Source organism: Pyrus communis, chromosome 9 (genome assembly GCF_963583255.1).
Source record: "Pyrus communis chromosome 9, drPyrComm1.1, whole genome shotgun sequence".
Classification (NCBI taxonomy): domain Eukaryota; kingdom Viridiplantae; phylum Streptophyta; class Magnoliopsida; order Rosales; family Rosaceae; genus Pyrus; species Pyrus communis.
This window is the reverse complement of record NC_084811.1, coordinates 2,748,262-2,760,853: the sequence shown is the minus strand read 5'-3', so window position 1 is coordinate 2,760,853 and position 12,592 is coordinate 2,748,262. Positions and strand designations below refer to the sequence as shown.

The 12,592-nt window shown below is 35.2% G+C and overlaps 1 protein-coding gene and 1 long non-coding RNA gene across 2 annotated transcripts; both read right to left on the bottom strand.

Annotated features, from left to right (window-relative positions):
• Positions 1-2,941: 2,941 nt before the first annotated feature.
• LOC137745066 (uncharacterized) lies at positions 2,942-4,624 on the bottom strand. Its single transcript, XR_011069661.1, has 3 exons — positions 4,531-4,624; positions 4,390-4,453; positions 2,942-3,152 (listed from the first exon to the last, which is right to left on the bottom strand). It is a non-coding gene; the product is annotated as an uncharacterized lncRNA (long non-coding RNA).
• A 956-nt stretch (positions 4,625-5,580) lies between these two features.
• LOC137745065 (cyclin-H1-1) lies at positions 5,581-9,348 on the bottom strand. Its single transcript, XM_068484939.1, has 14 exons — positions 9,192-9,348; positions 8,787-8,837; positions 8,352-8,418; positions 8,011-8,123; positions 7,816-7,889; positions 7,492-7,612; positions 7,340-7,408; positions 7,051-7,092; positions 6,786-6,854; positions 6,646-6,704; positions 6,414-6,498; positions 6,208-6,296; positions 6,007-6,090; positions 5,581-5,773 (listed from the first exon to the last, which is right to left on the bottom strand). The coding sequence occupies exons 1-14, from the start codon at positions 9,249-9,251 to the stop codon at positions 5,770-5,772; spliced, it is 987 nt and encodes a 328-aa protein (XP_068341040.1). The 5' UTR covers positions 9,252-9,348; the 3' UTR covers positions 5,581-5,769.
• Between the last annotated feature and the right edge of the window lie 3,244 nt (positions 9,349-12,592).

Sequence of the window (12,592 nt, the reverse complement as noted above, 5' to 3'; positions counted from 1 at the left end):
AAAGTTTCCGGATGATGTTTTAGGTCAGATTTTTCATCATACCACTCGATGTTTGAGTTTGGCTGGCATTAGTTATGCCTGCACTTTTTCCGTCAGTGAACTGTCAGGTTTGATATGAACTGGCTTAATTTACTTGCTAGTAAGAGGAAAATAATCCAAGTTTCTACTCAAATATTCATGCTTAATTTCTTCAGGTGTTTTCCGCTTAAGTTTAATTTTTCTTTCCTTTTTTTCTCTTAGTTAAGGAGTGGTATAGCTTTCGGATAATGAGAAGAAAAAACAGTATTGCATCTGCGTTTAACAGTGTATTACGGGTTCGCTCGATTTCTCTTTCAAGATCTGGCTATATATCAACCTGAAAAAGAAAATATATATATTTGAGCTATCTATATATATATATATATATATATGTATGTATGTATGTATATGATTGGGATTAAGAATTTCTTCTCTTCTTTCTTTGATTGCATTTATTAGTGCTAATTTGCACTAATTGATTTCAGATTTAAGGATTAAGACAGAATTATAAGGTAAAATTGTTTGTTTAGACTATTACAATTCATAGATTCATGTCAGGATTTTGACAGAAGAAAGAAAGTGACGAAACAAAGAAGGTAGATTTCAAATGATTCCTAGTCATTTAAATTCTATTTCAAATGTGTATATATCATCTAGCTAGTTGTATATTTCAAATGTGTATATATCATCTAGCTAGTTATATATTTCAAATTTAATCTAATCTTTTCTCTGGTTTTTGTAGCAAATTATCTTTTGTCATCAAATTTTTCCTTTGGTCCATTCGAGCCTTGAATAAATTTCCTCCATGACTATATCTTATGAGCTGTACTGTATCTCATTCCCTTATCCATCTTAGAAATTTCCTCCTAAACCATATATAGGTGTTCTTGGAGATTTGCAATTACAGTTTACTTGTCTAATAAATTATGCCAAATATTTACGGGCTAATTATGCATGATTTCTTGATGATATAAGAATCTTGAACTGAATAATTAACTAGCATGTCTAGTCCATCAAATAGCACAACCTAGCATATCCATGAGAGTTAATTAACTAAGTGCTTGTTTGATAACCATTTCGGTTTTTGCGTTTGGTTTTCACTTTTTTGTTAGCGATATAGAGAAAATATAGAAAAATGAGGGATGGAGAAGAAAGATAAGGATGATGGGAGAGATTCGAAGAAATAGATAAGCAATGAGATACAAAATGAAAGCAAAAAACGCAAAACCAAAAACTATTATAAGTTGTTTCGCTTTGTTTACATTCATTTTTCCTTATTTCTTCTCCTCTCTCTCATCTCATCACCTTTTTCATCTCATCTTCACCATATATGTACTTTTCTTATATCTCAAATATAAAAAGTGAAAACTCAAAAAACCGAAAAAGAAATGGTTAGCAAACATAACCGAACTACTATCAAAGTGAAGCTTTCCTATATATATATATATAATTGCAGATTAATTAGTCATTAAGAATCGAATACAAGTATACTGAATTAACAATGCAGTATGCAGTACTAGGTTTAGGGTTTGCTCTTAACCCTAGGATTAGGACCACTAATCTATTGTGGCTTTAGATAACATGAGTTACTGTGAAATTAAAGTAGTCTGATAGAATCTCAAGCATGCTTAATATAGTTTACTATATGCTTCTGGAATATGGATTAGGGTAATCTTCCCGTTAAAGATTAGTGCAAAAACCCTACTCTATGTACTAATAAAATTGGAGTAGGATTATCTTCCCTCTTTTTTTCCCTCTCCTTCCCTCTCCTCCTATTTGAACGGTCACGGTTAAGCCACATCAACATCTTATATTAATTTTTTATAGCAAGAGAAAGACAAAATAAGAGAATGAGAAAGGAGGGGATGGAAGAGGATGAAAAGAGGAGGTAAGAGAATCATAATCCAATAAAATTACAAGCCGTCAGAGTTAGGGCTCAATTAACATGCTTCCTAGGGTTTCCATTTATAAGGTCATATAGCTAGGGGACCACTGATCAACCATCACAAACTCTCTCTGATTTGTCTCACCATATCATTAAACAAGTACATATATGAACTCTTACGCACAAGGTTAATCAATATATAAATTAAAGGAATAACGATCTTAGTAATGACGTACGTTACTAGTACTATGTCATGGTTTTACTCATAAATAATATGATCATATGGTACATTCGCAACAGTGAGTTCTTATTCAAGTTTGACTCCCAATCAACTCTAAATGGATCGGTTCTCAATGCCTTTGTCTTTATTTCGCAATTGCACGTATTGTGGACCCAAGTTACCTAATTCGAAACACAATCTCCAAAAGACTTAGCGGTCACAACATTTGTCTTCATTTAACTGTTGGACAAGTTGTGGGACCAGTTCTTGGTTTGTCTTCTTTCCTCATTGGTGTACACCAACTCCGGAATTGTTTAAGAGCGCAAAGCAAGAGGAGATTCATGTATAACAGAAATAGTAAATTCCATTTAATAAGAATTGTAAGAATCCATATTTCATTTTCCATGAGAAAGGGCTACGAGATCATGGGTTATCTGTGTGAGTTGCAGCTGTGTTCAACTTTACCTATGAAAAAGGTGACCAAATTAGTGTCTAGAGTTACAATCCGTCCTAATCAAGACACATTTCGAAGGCTACATTTATCTTGTTAGGATTAATAAACAGCACAACATCAGACCATGTTTCTGAGGCATCAGCCTACACCAGCTTCCAGCACAATTCCGGCCAATGTTTGCTCTTATGTACCTTGCTGGTTTTTGAGCCTCACATATTAAAATTTGAACAATTTTTACGCATTTTCATCGACAAATTGGACGTTGTTAACACATACAAAAAGTGTTTCTCGAATGAATCTATGAAATATCCCAAAACATAAGGAGAAAAAACATGGAATATTGAAAAATACTTAAGTGATTGGATTAATAAAAGCTTCCACATAGCCCCATCCATGATCAATATCAGGTCCAACCCAATAACCAAATATGATCGTGTGGCTACAAGAGTGTACATTCCTATAACAAGACATAATTTTCAAAAGAGGTTTTGAGGGCGCCCGAAGATGATCTTGACAACTCCGATTTGAACATGGTATGGTTTTATTTGTACTGCTGGAGGCAGAAGGCTTTGCGGCTGCAAAGGTAATTCATACAGTTAGCTTAAACAGAGCAAGAAGGAACAATAAATGTATGGGGGTTCAATGCAAATGCCCTAACGCTTAAGTTCTTGATAGGCTTGTCAGCTTACCATGAAAAAATGGAACGCCTTTGAAGTGTTGAAGAAGAAAGTATTACTTTTTTTTCATTTTCTCTGTTTTTTTTTTTTAATTTTCGTTTCTTCCCTAATCTGTTATATTCAGTTAACATATCATCGAACGGAATGCTAACTTCCGGAAAATCAGCAAACTCAGGCAGAAGTTTCTACCTTCACAATGGACTCATGCTGGAACACCCCAACCTGGCAGATGATTTGGAGCCTTTGAGGTTGTAGTGAAACAAATCCATCCTCAGTCTAAACATTATCGATGCAGTGGATCATTAGGTGCACGCCTAAAACCCTATTTCCGTTGACATTGTATTTCATCTCTAATCGTAATACATTTTATACCTTTTGACGCACCTAATCACTTGACTAAGTACAGTTTTAACATAATGATGAATACAGATGAAGATCATCGTATTTCATCATCCTCTAGAGAATAGGCCACTAAGTCCTCAAGGACGAAACAGATTCAATAGAATCTCAACTTTCAGACTCCCTAACCCCTTTTGGGTTTTTTGTTCCGCCCATCTCTTTCTATGATTTTATCTTCTCTGTGTCCTCTCAAGCAACATAAAGACTCAAGGTTTTACAGTTAATATGCTAAAGATGCCACATTAGGACGCCAAGTGAACGAAAACCAACATCAAGGCTTAATTGATTCCACCATGAAAAACTCATTCATGTTATACAAATCGGGTTTAGGTACCACAGTTACAAGGTAGGACTGGTTTCAGCTATCAGTAGGCCAAATTTCCGGACATGTATGGTCAAGCACGGTATCAGTATTGTACATTACTAGTATGATACCTGATGCAAACTAACCAGTGAACTAAGCGTAACTGGATACGAAAACATGGGCTTACTAACTTATACACTGGCATTGTATTTCATCTCTAATTTTTACGCAATAGTCGGTTTTAAGCAAAGTTCTCGGGTGTCCGGAACAGCCATGAGTTCATCTGAATGAAATTGTCAAAGCTGATTTCACAGACAATTAAACAGGATGGAACTTTAAATTAAATAAGTGAAAAAAAAACCGATTCCGGTTCAAATTCTCTACCAAAAGCACAAATGGAAGAAATCGAGAAACGAGATTGAAGAACAAAACCTGCTTCTGAAATTGGTTGGCATGAAAGCCTGACCAGAAGTGATAAATTTCTTGGAGGCATTTCCTGTTTGTTTTCCATAGCAAAATATAAAAAAAGCAGAAAAAATAACAATCTGTATTTTACAGTAATGAAACACTTACTTCCTGTTTGGTTTCCGAGAAAATACGGGCAAAAGCTAGGGTTTCTTTCTTGCTGCCTTTCAGGGTATAGCAGTGGGAAGTAAGGAGATGAAGGGTTAAACGGCGACGTTTGTTGAACTGCTCTGAGCTAACGGTGTGGTTTCTGTTTTTGTCCGAGACTAGGGAGCAAAATACGTACCCAAACCCAAAATACGAATAGGATTTAGAATAAATACGAGTAGGGGTGCAAAATCAGAATAAATACGAATAGGATTTAGAATAAATACGAGTAGGGGTGCAAAATCAGAATAAATACGAATAGGGTGCTAATTTAGAATAAATTTTGTCGAGTACGAGGAAACCGTTGCGGATTTCATGAAGAAACAGTTGCCGGTGTTACCAACTTTCAACTTAATTACGAAACTGTTACTGTGCCCAAGCTTTAATTTATTTACAATATTAGCACCGCCACTTGTACTAATGATTAAAGAAAGTTTATAAAGTGTTTTTGAATTAAAAAAATAAAACTGTGGAACCCTTTTCAATGACTTTTCTCGAAAATCCCAAAAATACTCTCTAAGTAAAATCAAGATGATTCTCTCCTTTCATATTCTCGTCTCATTCCATCCCTTCCTTTTACGCATTGCTTTTGTTTTATTATTTTTATAAAAAAATCAATATAAAACGTTGGCATAACTTAACTATGACCATTCAAATAGAACACATAGAAGCATAGAGAGATTAGGAGGATAAAGAACCCTTCTCAAAACCATTCATGAACTCTGTAACCTTACTATTTAACATTAATTCTCGTATCAATATTATAATACACTAAAGAGTCGCACTTTTGAAAATATCATTTGCATTTCTCTATCATCTTTCCAGCGCTTCCAAATAGAAGCCCTATTTGTTAATGATTATGGTCGAAACCAAAAAGCTTTGCATTCTTTTATGGAAAAAAACACACATTTTGTTGAATACAATGGAAGTTACTTTCATTACTGTGAAATGCAGGGTTCTTTTTTCCTTTTTTTTTTTTTTTTTTTTTGGCAGATAAAATTCTTCATCGCATTCAAACTCAAAGTCATAAATTAGATTAATTTGACAACAGAACACAAACGAAGATAGCAAGATAAGGAGAAAGAAAACATTAGTTAAAGCACGGGTAAAAATTCTCGTCGTCCGTAAGGTACAGGATGACTGGTTGGAGTATTTTTCCGAGCCTGACGAACTGAATCCCAGGGAAAGACCGAGATAAATTTACCTGAAACCATACAAAAGGTGTTAATACGGTAAGAAAGTAAATTTGGCTCTCTCCAACTGTTCAGACACCAGTAGCACCAGTAGCAGTGTATCAACAATCTCTAAGGGACAAGCACATGAAATTGCCCAGAAACCGAGATAAGATGGCAAATTTCACAAAACTAAGCCGCCAAATGGTAGCCTCACTCGCACTAGACCTTCGATTAAAACAACAGAAAACAAAAATGGGCATACATTTGAGCGCGAGATGGTAGAATTTGTGCTTCATTTGAACTCCTCTTTGACTTGTGCTTTGATTTCTTATCCCGCTTCTTGCTCCTGAAAAGTAGTCAATGTATGGCAATGATACAAAAGGAAAAGGTAACCAGATTAAACGTGATTCAAAGGGAAAAGGTAACCGGATTAAACGTGATTATCTCAAGATAAGGAGCATACTCGTCATGTGTACTAAGTCCCCAACAAGATTTCAGTTTCCGGTTGATGTGCTTGAGATCTTTGTCTGAAGGAAACTTGTATCTTTTTGCCTACATACATAAGACATGAAGAAAAGAGATTGGAAATTTTCACAAACGTTCGTGCCACTATCAGAGAGCCTATGAAGTTTGCAACACACTTATATGCTGATTGCAATGAATTTATACCCAAGAATCAATTGCATTGAGGAATTCGACTAGCTCTGAAATGGTATGTGCAGAACTCTGCCGAGAGAGAATGCTACTCAGGTATCTGAAAATGAGCATTCATGTAAGAAACTTTTTTAGTGTCGTCCAACAACAAACCCTATAGGAAAGTTGGCAGGAAGGCATAAGTAGAACTATACAGGAAAGAAAACTATTAACAAAAACGATAGGAAACCCGAGTGCAAATGATAACCTCTCAAAGTCAGCAACTCTGCATACATGATTTGCACTACGCAATGCAGCCAATGCCAACTACATCAAATTAAGATAGCTTGAAATTAATAACAAAATTCTGAGCTGTAAACAGCAAGAAGCTTGACTGACAAATCATACCTGCCCAGGAGGGAAAAGGAGTAGTGCATCTGTGAGCATGATTTTATCAACTTGCATCTTTGCCGCATCCTGCAATCTCATCAAAACATCCATCAACATATGTGTAGCGGTTAAGAAACATACATGAAGCAATACATTGCCTGTGACTGGTTATTCAAAATGCAGCATCTCAACAATGAATGACTTTTAAAGATTCAGTCGTGTAGATACAGATACTCAACATGCTATTCAGCCAAATAACAATTAACATAAAGCCAACAATTACCTTGAGATGTTGGAGCTGGTTATCCTCTAATCCGCAGAATTCCTAGAAATCAACACTAATTGTCACCAAGTGCGTGGAAGGAACTTCTAAGAAAACTTAAAAGTGCATTATGAAAAAAAAAAAATATATATATATACATACACACACACACACACACACACATACCAGGCCCTTTAACAAGAGGGATCCCCATTTTTCAAAAAAAAATGGGGACACCTTTAAAGGATTCCTAAATATATAAATATATATATATTAAAGTTGCACTAGAGAAAACCGTAAGAAACTTTACCTCCATATCATTGACAAATCCTTCAATTGAGCGGTACGGTGCATAAACGATAAGATCAAATTCCAAAGTCTGCAAGATAAAGGTTTATTATATTTAACAAAGAAAACAGAAACAAAATAAAAACAACAAAGAAATGTGTGGCACATCCATGCCTGATAAACTATCATCTCATTATTGAGTATCATTTGATGATCCTGTGAGATCCCCTTACCAAGCTCCTCCGCTGATACGTGGTTTTCCTCTATTTTACAAGCTGCATATATACAGGTTAACCTGTGCACAAGTCAATCAATTTAAATTGAAAATCCACAAACAATTAGGTACATGTACAAACACAATAAACATTAGAAATATGACCTGATTTTCTACAATGTCTCAACATCTTAGTGAATTTCTACCTAGAAGAACCAAAATTCCACACAATCACGTATGCTGACAATTGACAGAGATACTTAATAGAGATAAGCCAACCTTACATTATATTTTTGGGATGATGTTGCATCACCGACCAGTGTAAATAAAACCTCTTGAAATATATGAGAGCCGTTGCCTGCAAATGAAACCAATTAGACATGGATAGTGCCAAAATTAATAATAAAAAAAAAATTAGTTTCATTCTTCCTAAATAATTATTACTATTTTTTTTTCTGTCAAAAGAGGAGACCACATACCTGAACTTTATGCGGAAAGTGAAAGTTGGTACACACTTCTTGAAGTTTGTTCTCATAAAATACTCGCATAAATTGCTCCTCATCAATGTTAATGGGTTTTGGACGGGAATCGTCTGTATTTAAAGACAACAAAAAAAAAATTAAAGCCATTGAAAACCAGCTCCGTGTGCGTGTGTTTGGGTGGGTGGGGGAAGAGTGGGGGTGGGGGGGGGGGGGGGGGGGAGGGGGGTGGGGGAGGGGGTGGCGGGAGGGGGGGGGGTGAGGGGGGTGGCGGGAGGGGGGGGGGGGGGAGGGGGTGGCGGGAGGGGAGGTTGGGGAGGGGTTCCTCGAAAGAACATTACCATTTACTTGGGGTTTAGGGTATGATAATGTTCCATCAACATCCACTTCCATTAGTGTCGCTCCATACTACACAAGAAATTATTTGTTATAAAAATTGAAAACAATTCAAGCCACTTTGCGGAAAGATAACTATTTTCCTATGGGTCAAAATGTGGACATCTTCGACATGTAATACTTCAAATGACATACAAATCACATGCATTAGTAGAAAGGTATAATTATATCCTTAAACCAATATGTCAAGACATTGCCCTAATTTCATCACATCCTCTGCTAGTCCGCTTAGCCAGTAAACATCTCCTAAAACCATCAAATAAGGTACACTCGATGCATTAGTACATACACTCTCACTCCAACAGACAAGTGAAACAATCAGCTATCAACGAGAGTTGCATGAAGATATCAGTTACTTGTTTCGATCAAACAATACGTACCTTCTCCAATGTTTGCACTGCTCTTTGATTAGCAGCCTTGTATTTACCAACCTATAACATTGAAAAATCAAATCAATAAACGCATACGAAATTTCAATTCAACTTCAAAGCCTTGCAAACATCAATGCCCCAAAGAAAACAAGCTTCTTCATTTAATTTCATCTAAAATTCCTCCAATTTATAACTTGGCCACCACTTCAATTTTTTCACAGAGGAAATCAAACAGAGAGCGAAAGCAAAAGCAACAGTTAAATTTTCGGCACAATCGAAGCCAAAATCAACGACGGAAATAATAAACCTAGAAAGTTAGAAATTATATTCTCCTTCATTTTCTCGGCAACCAAACAGGCCTTCGCTGAACACCAAAAAAAAAAAAAAGGCGAAAATACGGAGGAGGCGAATTACCAGTTCTTCGGGAGTAAAGATCCACCTGGCTCGGTGAGTCGAGCTCTGGAAATCGGCCATGGCGACTCCGAAACCCTAGCTCAGTTGATTGCAGAAAGTCAGTAGAGGAGAGAGAGAGACGGAGAAAAGGGTCTCGTGTGCCTTCCTTATTTTGCGTTTTTCTATAGGGGCGACATGTCGTTTCTTTCAGACTCGTGCAAACGGTACTTCACTCTTTCCCGCCTATATAATCTTGTCCGGACGTGGCCCAATATGATTTTAAGTCAGAAGCCCATTCAAAGAAAGAACAAAAGCCCAATATGACTTTAAGGTAAATACCCCAACCGGCATAAGCTTTTAGACCATTTCCAACTTTTGGGCTAAAAGTCAAATTTTTTAGCTTGAAAAAATTTAGTTTTTAGCCCAAAAACTGTTTTTCTGCTTTAACATTTATGGCCTAAAATTTAGCTCGGAATTATTAAAGAATGAACTTAGGCTAATTTTTTTCTTAAATCAATTTTTTTTAAATAAATATGTAGACTATCGTAAATTAATTTTATGAACATTCTAATTTAAAAATATTTAAATTTCGATAAATATTGAAAAATCACTCAATTTTTCACAAAACAAGCCTTCAACTTTCACCAACCGTTCAACACCAAACTTTCAACTCTCAGCAACCGTTTAACTTTCATCAATCATCCTCTATATAAACATAGGTCCAATATTAGTTGATCACACAATTTTTCAACCTTCAATCATCCTCTATATTCACAAATCTTTCAACTTTCAAAGAGTTTTTGTTTCCTAAAAATCCTTAATATCTCATCAAAGGGTGATGGAAGAAGGTGTAGCAGGGCAATGCAAATGGCACAATACCAAGCAACTAATATTGATTTGCGCCAACTGCACCATCTTCGCTAACTGAAACTCATGCCAAGCATAAAACAACATCTTCTTCACAAGTCCAATTACAACCTCGAATATGTTCTCTTGCCATGTTGAACAATTTGGAAATGGAAATAAGTGGTAAAAAGATAAATTGGAAGAATTGTAGGAGAAATTTGAGTTTTGTGTGGATGTTTGAACAAATACATAGGTATTTATAGAGTTTTTAGGTGAATTTTGAGTTAAATAATTTTTTTTAATTATTTTAGTCGTTGGATTTAAATTTAGACCGTTAGATCTTTTTTGTTTTTACCGTTAGATTTGATTATATTTGATCTCAGCCGTTGGATTCAATGTATTTTAAAATAACATATTTTAAAAATAAAATTTGAATATGGACTATTGGATCAACCAACGGTCCTTAAATGCTAGTCATTCGATGAGGAAAAGAGCCGTTGGGCTTGGGGAAGTGGACGACAGGGGCCCTGAGAGTGGGCCCTCAGCTGTCGAGAGCTAAATGGAGGCGGGCCACGTGGGGGGCGTCAACGAGTGGGCGGGCCGAGACTAGCCCAAAGTTTGGCGAGTCCATGCGTTTTTTTTGGGGGGGGGGGGGGGGACTTGGGGGGTATTTGACCCAACTTTAGCATTTGGCTTTTAGCCCAATGTTTAGCTTGGGTTAGGTGGTGTTTTGGGGGGAGGGAGGGATAAATGGGTTAATTTGGGATTTAGTCCAAGGTTGGAAGCCTGGTATATACTCACAATGATATTATTTGCGCGTTGAAAGCCTCAATTTTTGTTGACATTAACGAAACTAACCGAGCGCAAATGCATTTATCGGTAAGAAGTAAGCTTTTGGCACTTTCTAGTTTATATATAAATGAGTTGCACATTAAAATCGTGTGTTCTCTTGTCAATATTATGAAAAATGATGGGACGCAAATGTCGTTAAAGTGAGAAATAAAGTTTTTGGCATTTTGTAGTCAATAAACAAGTTGAGCGTTGAAAACATGAAATGTTTTGTAGACATACCAAAGGAAATTGTTATTAGCACTAAAAAAAATCTAATTCTACATTTCTAACAAGTGTATTTTTCGTTCTAATTATAGAAGGTTTGAATTACCAAATGAGATTTTTAGAATGCTAATAACAATTCTCATACCAAAAACAACATAATAGTTGAAGTATTTTTCGTTAAATATAAAATAAGTATAAATTAGGTTCTCTCCTCATTTTCATTTTTCATGAACCGAAACCTTACTTCTTGTTCATTTTTTTACCAAAGGTTCTTTGACTTATTCACATCATTATTTCAGTATTAAATAATTTACATGTCATCGTATTTCAATTTTAATATTTAAAACTTATTTAGTCATATTTAAATACATCCCTTTCGATATTTTTCATATATTTCTATCTTTAATATGTACCCATTTTTTTAGTTTTGTACCAATATCTTTTTGGTTTAATTTGTACTGATATATTTTAATTTCTTTTCGTGCCTATCTTTATTTTTTAAATTAATCTTTACCGCATAATTTTGAATTTTAATATGTTTTTATATTTTTTAGATTAATTTGTACCATATATTCATTTTACTAAATGTACACCGTACTAATTATATATATTTATTTTATGATTTAAAATATAATAGTGACCGAAGCTGACAGGGAGTCATCAGTCCTGGGCAGTTGTAGGCTTAACGTCTGATGTGATGTGATTCCGTGGGGTCCAATTTACACATCAAAATCATGATCGTCAAATCCAATTAACCCAATTTACGGCAAATACCCAGCGGGGGCCAACCGCCAACCCATCAAATTTTGGTCTTTTTGTTTTTTGTTTTGTTTTTTTTTTCTTTTTCGAATTGTTGGAAACTTTAGAGATTCATCTAAACTACGAGGAAGAGAATTCGAATACAAAATCTCATGTGTATGGACGAATATTCTTAATCAACTGAGTTACAAGACACTTAATATTACGGTCTAGTGATATTCATATTCCTTTGTAAGTGAGAGGTCTTAGGTTCGATTCTCATCAAAGACGAATTTAACCACATTATTACTAGCTCATTATGAGATTTAGTCCACTACCTTTCCCTCTTAGTGTAAATAATATCGTTTGGAAATACTTTTAAAATAGATGAAGGCGTTTTAAGTGAAAAGAGTTTCTGAACAAATTCTTAGTACAAATGCAACTAAATCTTGGAAAAACACTTCAAGTGCGGTTGGAATCCAAATTTTTTTCTCTAGGCTCTATCAATCATATTAAAAGCATTTTCAAACGAGTTCATATACTGCAATTTCAAGTGTACTTGCAACCTTATTAAAATTTTACATTTTTTTTAGAACAATGCTTGGCTACTCAAGGATGAGCAGGACTTCCTACTCAAAATTCTTCGTGTTTCAAGTAAAGAGTTTTTTGTTTATGATCATAATTATTCATTTTATGGATCACTTTGTAAAGATAATCTTTGCAAAAAATGAATTAAAACTAAGATCATTTAGTCAATCTATTGTAGCAAATACATAGACATT